The 15,838-nt window shown below is 36.6% G+C and overlaps 1 protein-coding gene and 1 long non-coding RNA gene across 4 annotated transcripts in view; one reads left to right on the forward strand and one right to left on the reverse strand.

Moving 5' to 3' along the window:
• The window catches only part of LOC110147518 (uncharacterized), a 445,714-nt gene that overhangs the window by 236,622 nt on the left and 193,254 nt on the right, over positions 1-15,838 (forward strand). The gene's annotated exons all lie outside the window — the stretch shown is intronic.
• The window catches only part of EFEMP1 (EGF containing fibulin extracellular matrix protein 1), a 70,512-nt gene that overhangs the window by 48,984 nt on the left and 5,690 nt on the right, over positions 1-15,838 (reverse strand). For both annotated transcript variants that reach the window (XM_020909028.2, XM_020909029.2), the window contains exon 4: positions 15,329-15,730. In XM_020909028.2, the coding sequence (XP_020764687.2) occupies positions 15,329-15,730 (402 nt within the window). The remainder of the gene's footprint in view (positions 1-15,328; positions 15,731-15,838) is intronic.

Raw genomic sequence — 15,838 nt, forward strand, 5'->3', positions numbered from 1 at the left:
TTTCTATTTAACATTTTTAAAAAATGAACTAGGGGCTTCCCTGATAGCTTAGTTGGTAAACAATCGGCCTGCAATGCAGGAGACCCTGGTTGGATTCCTGGGTCGGGAGGATCTGCTGGAGAAGGGATAGGCTACCTACCCCAGTATTCTTGTGTTTCCCTTGTGGCTCAACTGGTATAGAATCTGCCTGCAATGTGGGAAACTTGGGTATGATCCCTGGGTTGGGAAGATCCCCAGGATAAGAAAAAGGCTACTTACTCCAGTGTCCTGGCCTACAGAATTTCATGGACTGTATAGTCCATGGGGTTGCAAAGAGTCGGACATGACAGAGCAACTTTCACTTCACTTCACTTCAAAATGAACTAGTCACCAAATAATTTTTCCTGGCTTTTCAGAATTATCATTAGCTGTATAGATTGCACCACAATTAAATTTCCTTCTTTCATTTAGGTTCTTTTTTATCATTAGCACCCCTACACCCCCATCACTAAAGAAGGGAGGCCTTGCAATTGAAGTTTAGAACAAAGCCCAGCATTTTTACCAGCTTGTGTGGGATAACTTTTTTCTCTGGCTACCTTCCTCCTTGGATTAGGGTTCTTCTTATATGCCAGGTCATGAACAAAAAGGGCCCATAACTTTTATTGGGAAGTTTAATTAATTGAGAATGACTGGAATTTTCTGCCTTGCCTGTTGAGTGAACTTTTATTCTGGGCTACATCCTGACTACAATTCACCAGAGTCTGTCTAGTCAAAGCTGTGGTTTTTCCAGTAGTCATGTATGGATGTGAGAGCTGGACTATAAAGAAAGCTGAGTGCCAAAGAATTGATACTTTTGAACTGTGGTGTTGGAGAAGACTCTTGAGAGTCCCTTGGACTGCAAGGAGATCCAACCAGTCCATCCTAAAGGAGATCAGTCCTGAATATTCATTGGAAGGACTGATGCTGAAGCTGAAGCTCCAATACTTTGGCCACCTGATGCGAAGAACTGACTCCTTGGAAAAGACCCTGAAGGCAAGAGGAGAAGGGTACAGCAGAGGGTGAGATGGTTGGATGGCATCACCAACTTGATGGATGTGAGTTTGAGCAGGCTGTAGGAGCTGGTCATGGACAGGGAATCCTGGCATGCTGCAGTCCATAGGGTTGCAAAGAGCTGGACATGACTGAGTGACTGAACTGAACTGAAGAATAAAAGAGTATGGCAATTCAATAATAGTCCCAGATATGTTATTTTCTAATTCATTCTATGATGGTCTATCTAAAAAGTTTATTTTGTTAAAAATTCAGTTGCTCATTTTCTTATTTTCTAACACAAAGACAGGTCAAGATGGAATCCAGTTAAATCTCTAAGAAAGATTAGTCAAGACATGGCCAGGATGCTGCAGAAGTGTAAGAGAATACAATCTTAGAGGTTATGTCTTAACATTTTTATTTCTATTTTGTTGACTCTTTCTTTACTCCATCCAACACATTTTTTTTGTTGCTTGAATCATGTAGTAGCTGTCCAAGGTGCCGTGTTGTCTTGTGATAGGTTAAAAATATGAATTTACAAAGCAGTTTCTAGAGTTGATTTTACAAGAATAATGAGAGAATCATTTTAGAAGCATTATCAGCTTTGATCATCTCAATTTTCTTTTTTATTTTCTACCTGCACTATAAGCACTTTAAACAGTTTAATTTTCATACATGTTACTTTCCTGTAAAAAAAAAATGGTGTATTACATGTTTGTGCACATGTGTGAATGTAAATAGCTGGAACAAACTAAATCCAGGCAAGGAAGGGGGGCGTTTAGGCTGTGTAGGCAGGTCTCTAAGGTGTCTTTTAAAAACTTCTTTTGGATATCCTTTCCTTTTTTAGATGAGATACCTTCTGATATCACAAATTTCTCAGGACAGAACATGGATAAGCAGAGAAAACCATTTTACACAACATTATCTCTTTAGGCCTCAAATGATGAAAAACAGTGATTAGGAAAAAAGCTTACTGGTGGGTTTTGAATGATGCCAGATACATAAATTGCTCACATATTTTAGGAGAATGATTTATTTTGAACTAATTCTTTAAGAAGCTTCTTCAAATAAACAAATTCAAAGGACTGAATAACAGACTCTGGAAAGCAGACTTATACTGCTCTGCATAATTCTGGCATATTAAAAATATTGAGATACTTAATTTTTTTAGTAAACAGTAACAATTTAATGACAATTTGTGAATATGACAACAACAATTTAATGACATTTTGTGAATGTATATATAAGAGGAGGGCCTTATGGCAAAACAGTGAAGTCTAATTAATCACCACCAAACAAAAATTGTCTGATCCACATGTGACAGATCTGGTCTCCAGGTTGGACAATGAGTGGGAACCCCTGAATTGTTTCCTATTTTAGATTGTGTTCCACTGTCCACTCAAGGGAGTAGGATTAGATTCTCTGCAGCACGCACAGCTGTTTAGAGTGCAAAACTTATTTCACTACAGTCCCTAGAGCTTTTTGAGATTTTTATATGCACAAAGGAAGTTGTGGTTTCCATCATGATTCTCACTTTAGCTGGGCATACTTAAAGCAAAACACACAGCTTTCATGGTTGTCTCTAGTTCTGTTGTTTCCTCCACACCCCTAATTCACATACAGTTAAGTACAAGCTAGCTATTAGCTCCCAGGGTCCCCTCAGTATTCTACATTCTTTCTTCCTGGGACTCTCAGATCTATGGATTTCTTTCTTACTTCTCTAGAAATTCAGTTCTTCCTACCTTGGGACCAGATCATAACTCTGCTTCTTTAAGTTACCTACAAGCAACTAAGTAACTTTCCTGGATTCTACCCTTTAGCATTTTAACAGGATAGATTTTAAAAGAATGGTTTCATTCCTAGCCACAGCAATCAGACAAGAAAAATAAATAAAAGGTATCTAAATTGGAATGGAAGAGGTAAAACTATTTGCAGATAACTTGATACTCTATACAGAGAACCTTAAAGACTCCAGCAAACACTTTTAGAACTAAATAAATGAATTCAGCAAGAACAGCAGGACAAAAAATTAATATATATAAATCTGCTGCATTTCTTTATACTAACAATGAAATACCAGAAAGTGAAAGTAAAAAAAAAAAAAAGTCCCATTTAAAATCACACAAAAATACTTAGGAATAAACTTAACCAAGGAGGTAAAAGACCTATACACTGAAAATTATATAAAACACTGAATAAGGAAATTGGTGGTGGTTCAAGGAAATGGAACAATATCCCATGCTCTTGGATTGGAAGAATTAACATTGTTAAAGTGGCCATACTACCCAAAACAATCTACAGATTTAATATGATCCCTATCAAAATACCCATGACAGTTTTCACAGAACTAGAACAAATAACCCTAAAATTTATATGGAACCACAAAAGATCTATAATTGCCAAAGCAATTCTGGGGAAAAATAACAAAGCTGGAGGCATAACCCTTCCACACTTCAGGTGATACTGCAAAGTTATAATAATCAAAATAGCATGGTATTGGCACAAAAACAGACACATGGATCAATGGAACAGAATAGAGAGCCCAGAAATAACCCACATACCTACAGTCAGTTAATCTATGACAAAGGAGGCAAGAATATACAATGGAGAAAAAGACAATCTCTTCAACAAGTAGTGCTGGGAAAGCTGTACAGCTACATGTAAATCAATGACACTAGAACACTCTCTCACACTATATACAAAAATAAATTCAAAATGGTTTAAAGACCTAAACACAAGACATTACACCATAAAACTCTTAGAACATAGGTAAAATATTCTCTGACATAAATTGCAGCAATATTTTCTTAGATCATGCTCCCAAAGCAATAGAAATAAAATAAAAAATAAACAAACAGGGCCAAGCAAACTTAAAACCTTTTGCACAGCAAAGGAAACCATTATCAAACGAAAAGATAACCTACAGAATGGGAGAAAATTTTTGCAAATGATGCAACAGACAAGGGGTTAGTATCCAAAATATACAAACAGCTCATATAGCTCAATATTTAAAAAAAAAAATCAAAAAATGGGCAGAAGACCTAAACAGACAGTTCTCCAAAGAAGACATACAGATAGCCAACAAACACATGAAAAAGTGTTCAACATCACTAATTATTAGTGAAATGCAAATCAAAATCACAATGAGTTATCACCTTATATCAGTCAGAATGGCTATCATCAAAAAGTTTACAGGTTGTAAAATGCTGGAGAGAGTGTGAAGAAAAGTGAACTCTCTTACACTATTGGTGGGAATGTAAACTGGTACAGTCACAATGGAAAACAACATGGAAGTTCCTTTAAAAAACTAAAAATAGAGCTACCACATGATCCAGGAATCCCTCTCCTGGGCATATATCCAGAAAAGAAGAAAACTAATTTGAAAAGATATATGCACTCCAATGTTTATAGCAGCACAATTTATGATAGCCAATATATGGAAACAGTCGAAGTGCACATCAACAGACAATTGGTTTAAGAAGATGTAGTATGCCAAAGAAAGTTCAAACTACCATACAGTTGTGCTTATTTCACATGCTAGTAAGATTATGCTCAAAATTCTTCAAGCTAGGCTTCAGGAGTATGTGAACCAAGAACTTCCAGATGTACCAGTTGGGTTTAGAAAAGGCAGAGGAACTAGAGATCAAATTGCCAACATTCACTGGATCAGAGAGAAAGCAAGGGAATTCCAGAAAAACATCTACTTCTGCTTCATTGACTACACAATGGAAATCACAACAAACTATGGAATCACAAAAAACTATGGAAAATTCTTTTTTTTTTTAAACTGGGAAAAAGCCATTTTAATAGCAGACACATACATTCATAGGACTTTAAACAAGACATAGTATAAAATTTGTTAAAAAAAAAAAAACAAAACAGGAAGAAAAAGGAAATCTGCAATTACTTGTAAACTTCCTAAAAGCTGGTGGATTACCTGGCTCACAGGACTGCCCAGGGAAAACAAATGCGAAAATTCTTAAAGAAATGAGAAAATGAGACCACTGTACCTGTCTCCTGAGAAACCTGTATACAGGTCAAGAAGCAAAAGTTAGAATCAGACATGAAACAATGGACTGGTTCCAAAATGGGAAAGGAGTACGTCAAGGCTGTATGTTGTCACCCTGCTTATTTAACTTATATGCAGAGTACATCATGCGAAATGCCGGGCTGGATGAATCACAAACTGGACTTAAGATTGCCAGAGGAAATATCAACAACCTCAGATATGCAGATAATACCACTCTAAAGGCAGAAAGTGAAGAGGAACTTAAGAGCCTCTTGATGAGGGTGAAAGAGAAGAGTGAAAAAGCTGGCTTGAAAGTTGACATTCAAAAAATGAATATCATGGCATCTGGTCCCATCACTTCATGGGAAATAGAAGATGAAAAAGTGGAAGCAGTAACAGATTTTATTTTCTTGGGCTCCAAAATCACTGCAGACAGTGGCTGCAGCCATGAAATTACAAGATGCTTGGTCCTTGGAAGAAAAGCTATGACAAACCTAGACAGCATATTAAAAAGCAGAGACATCACTTTGCTAACAAAAGTCTGTATAGTCAAAGCTATGGTTTTTCCAGTAGTCAGGTACAGATGTGAGAGTTGGACCATAAAGAAGGCTGAGTGCCAAAGAATTGATGCTTTTGAACTATGGTGCTGGAGAAGATTCTTGAGAGTCCCTTGGACAGCAAGAATATCAAACCAGTCAATCCTAAAGGACATCAGTCCTGAATATCCATTAGAAGGCCTGCTGCTGAAGCTGAAGCTACAATACTTTGGGTACCTGATGCAAACAGCTGACTCATTGGAAAAAATCCCAATGCTGGGAATGACTGGAGGCAACAGGAGAAGTGGGTGGCAGAGGATGAGATGGTTAGATAGCATCACCAACCCAATGGACATGAGTTTGAGCAAACTCTGGGTGATAGTGAAGGACAGAGGAACCAGGTACGCTGACGTCCATGAGGTCACTAAGAGTTGGACACAACTTAGCAACTGAAAACAACAAACATACACACACACACATATATACATATATACAATGGAATATGTCATAAAAAAGAATAAAATATGTCATTTGCTGCAACATAGATGGACGTAGAGATTATCATACTAAGTGAAGCAGTAAAAGACAAATGTTTTATGGTATCACTTACATGAGGAATCTAAAAAATAATACAAATGAATCTATATACAAAACAGAAAAAGATTCACAGACGTAGAAAACAAACTTATGGAGGGGGGAGAAGGGATAAATTAGGAGCATGGGATTAACATATACAAGCTACTATACATAAAATAGAAAAGCAACAAGGATTTTCTGTATAGCACAGGGAACCATGTGCTTCCCAGTTGGCTCAGTGGTAAAGAATCCGACTGTCAATGCAGAAGACACAAGAGACGTGGGTTCAGTTCTTGGGTTGGGAAGATTCCCTGGAGAAGGAAATGGCAAGCCACTCCAGTATTCTTGCCTGAAAAGTTCCATGGGCAGAGGAGCCTGGCGGGCTGTTCTTGGGGTCGCAAAGGGTTGGACGTGACTAAACGACTGGGCTTACATGCACAGGGAACTATATTCAATATTTTATGATAGCTGATAATGGAAATCTTAAAAATATAGCTGAATCAGTTTACTGTACTTTTAAAGTTAACACAATATTGTAAGTCAATTATATTTCAATTTTTAAAAAAATTACATAACCAAAAAACAACAACATAAAAACTACAGATAGTTTCTGGTTTGCAGTCAAGGGAAAGGACCAAGATAGATTGCTCTGATCCCTTTCTCCTTTTTTGCTCCTATTTTTACAGAGTTTTACCCAGTGCCCTGACTTCCTCCACAATATTGGAGAGCTTACATTTTTCCAGCCTTGTGATTATTTCACTTCAAATATCATAAATATTAACATTTCCCAGAGCCAACTGTATTTTCATTATTCACCATTATATTTCTGATACAGAGATGCAATCACTGGTTAAATGGCTTGTCAGAAAGTTAAAATAATTATAGTGTTTCTTATTATTAGTCTTGCTTTAGGAATAACAGCAACTTATTTATTTGCCAATGTTTATTAAAAACCTAACAATCCATAATATAAAGAATAGATTTCATAGTTTCTTCTTTCAAATGTCTTAAGCTTAAGATAGGTACTAGATATCTAAGACCTCCACTGTTAATAAAAAGTTTGATACATACAGAGTTGGGAAACATAATTTATACATATATGGTATACATAATAGCTCATTTTCAAGGATGGTTTTAGAACTCAAGTAAACTTTAAGCATGAATTCTCTAATGATTAAAAACCATTCATTTATTTAAACAACACACACACACATACACAAACACAAAACATTTGCTTAGTGCCATTTCAATAATAAGTAAAATGGGACATAACTTGGGAAGATACTGAGACAGAACTGGAGGACCACATTAGTATTTTGTTGGGGAGAGTTACTGAGGATGGAACCAGTCATAAATGTTTGCTCTGCAGTGCTTCAGCATCATGGGTACTGCCTAATTTTGTATTCCTCCACATACCCCCACCCCTAACCTTGTTAGCATTCCTATCAGCAGCACCCTGCTTCTGGGGGAGTCTCCTGGGAAACCACTCTTGAGTAGGAGGGACATGAACACAAAGCTGTTTTTCCCTTGTTCTGACTTGTCTACATGATGCTTACTTCCCTCGCTGTTTGGATCTTAATTTCTGCTTCAGAACTCTCAACTTCCCCTCATTATTCTCTTCTAAATGTTCCATTCTAGGAAGGAACCAGGCTTTTGTTCTTCACCATATATCTGGGGACATGTTCTTTTTTTCTGTCCAAATGTGGGTTTTAGTAAATTGTAAGGATACCTGTATCACATATTGATTTTGCTACTACTTCTGGCAATTCATTATGTACTTCTCGTGATGTCCCATGAGTTATTTTCCAGAGTTGTATTTTGTTTCTTTTATCATTATTTGATAATTCATGAGTTAATGATGGCAAATTCCCAAAGGACAATGTCCACTCCTACTTTGATTCTACCGAAGTGCCTGAACAACAAAAAGTGAGTCTTAAATTTTGATGGAATTGCTGAACATTAACTAAATGGTTTTGCATTCTGTTTGATCAATTTCACTCGTGATATTGCTTGGTTACCCTTGACTAGTATAAACATACAATTATTTTAAAGGTAGTTAAAGTTTTAGAATTGAGTTAGCCAAATATCTTAAGTTTTTAAGTCTATTTAGCATATATTTATATAACATTAATTCACACTCTGTCCCTCCTTTTAATCTGTGGTTATACAAAATTGACAGCAATAAGCTACCCATGCTGCTGCCAGTATCCTGGCACTCAGCCTTCCTTTCATGTCATTCCTTCACTTCATCTTTATTAAATGTTTACCAATCATTTAGGTTCAAGCTACAAGTCTGCAATTGTGGCTAAATGCTTACAATGAGAGCTGTTTTCTTCTGCCAATATTTGAATGCAGTTTTCTTGATCAGTTTTATATTTGAGTGTGCAATTTGCAGTTACCTCCTGGAAAAAGAAGCATGCTAATGAATTTCAGATGTGGCACGGATTACTTATTTGTACATTCGTGCAAAATCAAACACATTTGGGACAAATTTTGTTTACTCTTTGGTTTCAAAGAACAGAATTGTGCCAATAATTCAACAAGTGCAAAGGCAATCTTTACCAGTGGGGCAATTTGTTGATTTCAGAGACTCTAGTTTGAAATTTTCTTCTGGAGAAAGAGATAATGAGTACCCAGTGCACAATCCTGGTTACCCAGGCTTGCAATTAGACTCTAATCTGCTGCTTTTTGCTTCTATGGGGCAAGGAAAAGTCATTCTGCAGATTGTGTTAACTAGTTTTAAGAATCTTGTCTTTGATGGGAAGTAAATCTTTGATAAAGTTTTAATTGAACAGAAGATACTTATATGAATAGCATTCTAATATTTGATGATATTCACAGAATCTAAAGGGGATGTCAATTCAGCCATCTATCTGGTATTGAAAGGATCTCCCATCAGTTTGGTAAATAAAGCACATTTTTAAGGCCAAAATCAGAATCAACCTCTTCCTCTTTTGCAACTCTACATGAACTGAACCTCCACACATTTGTGACTTGAGTGTAAGGGGGATGCCTTTAGAAGGTACGGGTATCACTTAGCACCAATCATTATCATAGCCAAAACATAACTGTGAGTTTTACCTACTGACAATTTAAGGGCATTTATAGTATTTCACAGGGCTTCCCAGATGCAGTGGTAAAGAATCCACCTGCCAATGAAGTAGACACAAGAGATGCAGATTTGATCCCAGGTTGGAAAGATCCCCTGGAGTAGGACATGGCAACCCACTCCAGTATTCTTGCCTGGAAAATTCCATGGACAGAGGAGCCTGGTGGGCTAAAATCCATGGGGTCACAAAGAGTCAGACACAACTGAGCGACCGAGCACAGGACAACAGCATGGTATTTCACACTTGCAGTCTTTATCGAGAGGTAAAAGACCTCTTGTTTTCTTGTTAAGATGCCCCCGTTTCCTCTAGATTGCACATATATGTTCTTGGTTCAGGAATACAGTCCTAACCAGGACTCATGGCCAATCATATTCAGGGATGAGGGCACTGGTGATGACAATAAGAATGGTGAGAGAAGTAGACATATTATTTTGTCCCATAAGCAGAAAGTATTTTTGATATTTTCTCCTCATTACTTCCCACATCGCACATAAAGTATTCTGACCCCGCCCTTTGATTTTTACACCTGAATACAACTTCCTGAGGTTAAATTTATGTTAGGTCATTGGTTCTCATACTTGAGTAGGGATCAAAATCATAGGATTGTTAAGACACAGATTGCTGAGCCCCATCCTTAGAGTTTCCAATTCAGTATCTGATCGGGCCCATGATTTTGCATTTCTAATAAGTTACTGGATGATGCTAATGTTTCTGCTCTGGAAACCACATTTAGAGAATCATTGAGTTAAATAGTTATATAACTTAGTCTTTTGTGGCAGAAGTGTGGTCATATCAATATCTTCCATCCTTCTACCTCAAGTAACTATCATTCAATTTTTATGAAGGAATTTTCTAATTATGCAAGAATCACATAGATTTACATATTATTTACAAATGTGTATTAAAATGGGTCTTAACTGAAATTTGATGACTATAGCGTTTGGAGATGTAAATCATGAAATAATGCTAGATTTTTCAGGAGGAAATCAATGCAATTATATGGCATCAGCTTATTTAAAAAGGAATTAAGTTTTCCCTATAAACTCAACTCCTATGCATTTACAAGGCCTTAGAGAATTTTAAGATACTCAAAGATAATTAATAGCTAAATACAATAACTATTAGTAGGTGAAATACCCATTTTATATTCTGCTTGAAATATTTCTTTTCTGTTAATATAATAATTTACTCAATTATAGTCTTCTTTTTGCAAGATATCTATTTTCTGAGATCAAAGCTCTTTGGTGGGCTGTATAATTATATATAACAAAAATTAGGCACTTCTTCACAAAACTAACCGGAACAACCAGAGACCCTAATGACAGTAGAGAGGATCAAGGAAAGGCTAGTATTTGAAAGTTGCTTGGTGATGACAATGCCAAGTATGCTAGGCTACTTGATTACACTGTAATTTATAAATCCTCTTTTGGATATGATATCATTTAAGTTTCAAATGAAAGAAGCCAACAAGAGATGTCCCTAACATCTAAGAATCTCTATGTGTTAGTTCAAATTTCTCTTTTTTAAAGTAGTTGTAAAGATAATAACTTTTTTCCTTTTCAAAATAGTACTTTAGTTATGTTTATAAAGAAATGTGTGGAGGATAATATATGGTCTCCAAGAGTGTAGAGCTTTTTAACCCTAAGTATAATTTTTTAATTCCTTTAGGCTTTACAAAAGGCAGTATATTTCTCTTTTTAGCTTTTTAGTTGCTCCTGCATCACAGGTAATAATAACAGAAACCAAATAAAATAATTGAAAATATAGCTAAAACTGAAAAAAGAAATTTGGCAAACAAAAGTTTGTAGTTGAAGTATGGTTTTTAATTTAGCTGAGTGGTAAAATTTTTCCCAGTGGAAATGAGGAAAGATGTACTAACTATGGTATGACATGTATCCAAGTATGTAGGTCCTAATGTCTAGGTATCCTACACATGCAATCTAGAACAATGTGGAAATTGACAAACGGGCAGAATGCTAACAACTGCAAAGAAAGGCTCTGTCTAGATACATAAAGATCAATGAAATATAGTTTTTCAAAGTTTTAAACAAATGGAAAAAACAGTGTTACCAGACAAACAATGCCTTAACCTGGAAAAGTGGCTTTAACACTGAAGCTTTCCCACTGTTGGCTGTGGTGTGCAGGACATTTGGTTATTGGGAGTTTGCTGAGGTGCTCAACAATGCCATTTCTCCAGGACTGAGGCATTTCCAGGGAAGTGGGACATTTAGTTTTCATATCAAGATAGTCTTGGGTAGACAGAGATGGTTGGAAATTCTAGGATATGTTTTCACATCTTTCAGTTATACCTTATATAACACAAGCCAGGAACTGCACTCTGGATTTGACTCCACAATCAGCTTTAATAGACATTTGTATCAAGTTCATTTTCTAATGGCATGGTTTCTTTAGCAAGTAAGTAATGATACTTGCAAACCCTGGCTGAGTTTAGTAATGATTTAATTACCAGCCATTCAAAATATTCTACATTTAATTTTTGTAAGTTCAATTACAAATTTAATTACAAATTACAAGTGGACAAATTCCTTTCAATTGGGCAATTGATTTTCTTATTTCTCTTATTTTTTCCCCTACAAGAATGGGGCTCTTAGAACATTATATATGGTAAAAAAAAATTCATTCTCAACTTGAACTAGTGTTTTCCAACTCCATATCCCTTGAAGATTACATAGTGACTATGCACTAAAGATCCAACTTCCTTTTGGAACAAGATGAGTATCCATTGTCTTTGAGGTGGATGATATTTCATGGAAAAAGAATTAATTTCTAAAGCTTAATTTTTACATGACTCCAGGTATGTGACACCGAAATGATCTTCATGAAATTTGATAGCTGCCAAAGATGCCACCTGTCATTCGATATTCTCAATGTGAATGACTTCCCCAGTATCATGCTCATTTGGTAAAAATTACCTGGAAAAAAATGCTTACTGTGAATTGATATTTGGATGTTATGTTTTAAACCCCTTGGTTTTGCATAAAATTGGAAAAACCTGGACAAATAGATGAATAAAGGTTAAAGAATCATGTTTTCACTAAATGTTAAAACATGGAAAGCTAGTTAAAAATATATTTATAAAATAGAATACATTTATTCATTTACTTTTTATTTTTGGCCACACTACACGTGGCATGAGGTATCTTAGTTCCTTGACCAGGGATTGAACTCTTGTCCCTCTGCATTGGAAATGCAGAGTCTTAACTGGACCACGAGCGAAGTGCCTAAAATAGAAAATATTTAAAAATATCTAGTGGTATTTAAATGCTTAAGTGCCAACTGTGATTGATAATAGTGCATGCAAAGGCACAATTGACTAACACTGAAATACAGTTCAGATTTCAGTCATAACATTAAAAATGTCCTCAGTTTTAAGTTATATAACGATCAACTGTACCTGTTGAAAAATATATGTGGAAAAAAAAATAATTTTATGACAAAAATGTGACTCATCTAAGGCATTCATTTATTCTGATCCAGCAATCATGGTAAATGTGTTTGGATTACTGGTCATAAGTACGCAACATTTAAAAGGAGAATGGAGATCTTTATTAAAACAGAAAGTTCCTCAAACTCTACAATGATGTCAGTAATATAGGTCCTTGGAGCACATAATTGTTTTAAGCAGAAGTCCCTACACTTTCACATTGGTTATAAAACATTATTTTGTGCTGCTGGCCTGGAATGAGAATGTCATACATCTGTAGGCAATTAGAAGAAGCTGGACTGCATGTCTGATCAGCTCAATAATAAACGGGCACAAGTGTGACTCGACTTATGTTAGTCAGATTCCGTAGACAGATTATCCTGTTGTTATCATATGAAATAACCCCCTTTTATCAACAATTAAGTAAATCCACATTTATGGGCACTTTGCAAAAGTGTGTGATGGGAAGAAATCCAACTTAAGCCTTAAGTCATCCAAAAAAACTTTTAACCCTGCTTTTAATGATACAGACCCCCAATCTCAAATTGTAGAAATTGGTTGAATTATGCAAAACAGTTTGGGTTGGAAATGCCCCATGTGCACACAATTAATGAATATGTATTTAGCATCTATCATAAGCATTTAAGAGTTTTAGCTTATAACTGAAAAAGAAATTCCCAAAGAAGAAAAGACCTTACTTTGTAAAGTAGTCTAAATCTTGTTTAAGAAAGATTAAATAGGATTTCATTTTTATTGTTCACTTTTTATTATACAGTTTTTACTGTAACCAGTGCATATTGTAAATCCTGAATATGTTTTATTCTAGAGCTTCATTCGATTCTAGGCATTCTTCTTGCTTTCAATGACAACTGTCAATGATGGACCATAAACTACTTTGAGTTTCTGATAAATGATCCTTTCATTTACCTGTTTTTTTTCCCTCCTAAGTACCATTCAAACATATGTCCAAAGTATAAAAAATAATTCAATATGTAAAAGTCAATACTTTAAAACTCACCAAATCTTTTCAGTTTCAGGAAAAATACCACCAAACCTTCCAATATAATTATATATTTAAATAACACAATTAAAAGTTGGTACCTTAAATAAATTCAAGGTATTTTAAAACCAATATTCACTTAAATACACACACCATACATATATATATATATACATAAATAACCTCATGAGGCTCTTTGACATAATCCTTAAATTAAATATCTGAATATCAAGCAGATGCTGAAGAATTCATCATCAATATTGGAATTCTGACTCATAACAGTAACACAAAACAGATGCTAATAAGATAGGCACTCTGAAAAGTGACACCATCACAGCATGGGTTAGCTCTTGATGTGGGATACTGAAAATTTGAATGCAAAATATAAAATAATAAAAGTCAGAGCCTGATAGGTTTCCTTACTTCATCTACAAACCATTTAAAATCTACTATTTTTATACAGAAGATAAAACTCAACACTCATGAATAAGGGGCAGCATCCTAGAAGACCAAAAGGTGCTTCTTTCACTTAATACAGCAGCTAGGTGATCCCAGTTGAACCTTTCTGAGTTGAGGGTGGAAGGTGCTCTCTTCTTCACTTATGTAAGTAGAAGGTAAGAACTCCTGGGCCCTTCCTATTGGCCAGTGTGTACGAGGCCCTTATGGTGTATATGGGGTGTACCCAGCCAGTGCCTGGCAGTGAAAAAGTAGTCTGAAGCTTCTATGGCCACATCAGGCAGATATAAAAGGGTTTGCTAAGTAGGCAAAGAGGAACAAAATCCCTTAGCACAGTCCAGTTAGTTCATATGCTACACGTCTTCAAAGCCCAAGATTCTTATCAGTTTGCTAGCATAAGTCTACCGGATGTGTATTCTTTGTGAGAATAAACAGAAAAACCCAGGCAGATGGTGCCATGGTGCAAGTGATATAAGCGAAATGTGCTCAAATGAGAGCTTAAAAATAGATATAAGTGTGAGTGGGGGAAGACTCCTTCAAAGGTAATGAGAAGCAGAAGTCCCATTTCTTTATTCCTCAATGAGGAAAACAAGTCACTGGCAAGTTCAATTAAAAAAAAAAAAAAGAAAAAGCTTGAGACCTTAAAGGGGGGCATTTGTGGAGTAGCTTGACAGCACAATTTCAAATTCCAAATGAATAATTTGACTGCTCCTTTTGACAGCTCTGACTCTAGCCCCATCTGTCTGGGTTTGAAGGCTGGCTCTGCACTCACCACCTGTGTGACCCCTGGCTCTTAAACTTGGCTGCACACTGGAACCACTTGGGGAGCTTAAAAAAATACTGATTCCTGGAACCCACCCCCAGAGAGTGTTATTTAATTGGGCTAGTGTGTGGTTTGGACATGGAGAAGTTTTAAAGGCTCCCAAGTGACTCTAAATATGTGCAGCTAAGGTTGAGAACCACTGGTGACCTCTCTGAGACACAGTGTCCTCATTTGTAAAATGATGACGACACTGGCAGCAACTACCTTTTGTGATTTTTGTGATGATTGAATATGATAATGCAGGCAAAGCACTTAGCACAAAGAATGGTGAGGGGGAAGCTCTCAATAAATGAGAGCTGTTGTCTTTCTCACCACAAGGTGCACTGGGCAAGAACTTTCTCATTAGCATAGAAAGTCATGCTTACCTTGGCACACGTTATGCTCACTCTGCTCATAGCCTGTTGCACACTGGATCCGGTGAGAAGGGTTGGCAGGAATGCGCTGAGGGTCAGCTGGGTTCCGCCGGATGACGAAGTTATTTCGGCCAGTCTGCACTTCAGCAGCAGCACTGGCGACAAAACCACCCCCAGGCACCACTCCACTGGCAGCCATGCCGCTGGCTGCTACACCCCCAGTGCCTGTACTAGAGGCCGCGGCTGCATTTGCAGCTGCACCCACACCTTCGGCTGCTGGTGTTTCTTGCTGAGGTTGCTCATTGTTGACAATAATCTGGGCTGTTTTAGGAAGGCAGAGGTATCCTCCATAGTGGTTGACACATTTCATTCCACCTTTGCAAGCGTCTGGGACAATGTCACATTCATCAATATCTGTGGTGAGTAATAGAATAAGTCAGGAATCTTCTTACAGGGGGAACCGAACATGTAATCACATGGTTATACCTTTTGGGTGTAATACAGGTGGGGCATGAAGGACAT

This window comes from Odocoileus virginianus, chromosome 2 (genome assembly GCF_023699985.2).
Source record: "Odocoileus virginianus isolate 20LAN1187 ecotype Illinois chromosome 2, Ovbor_1.2, whole genome shotgun sequence".
NCBI lineage: Eukaryota > Metazoa > Chordata > Mammalia > Artiodactyla > Cervidae > Odocoileus > Odocoileus virginianus.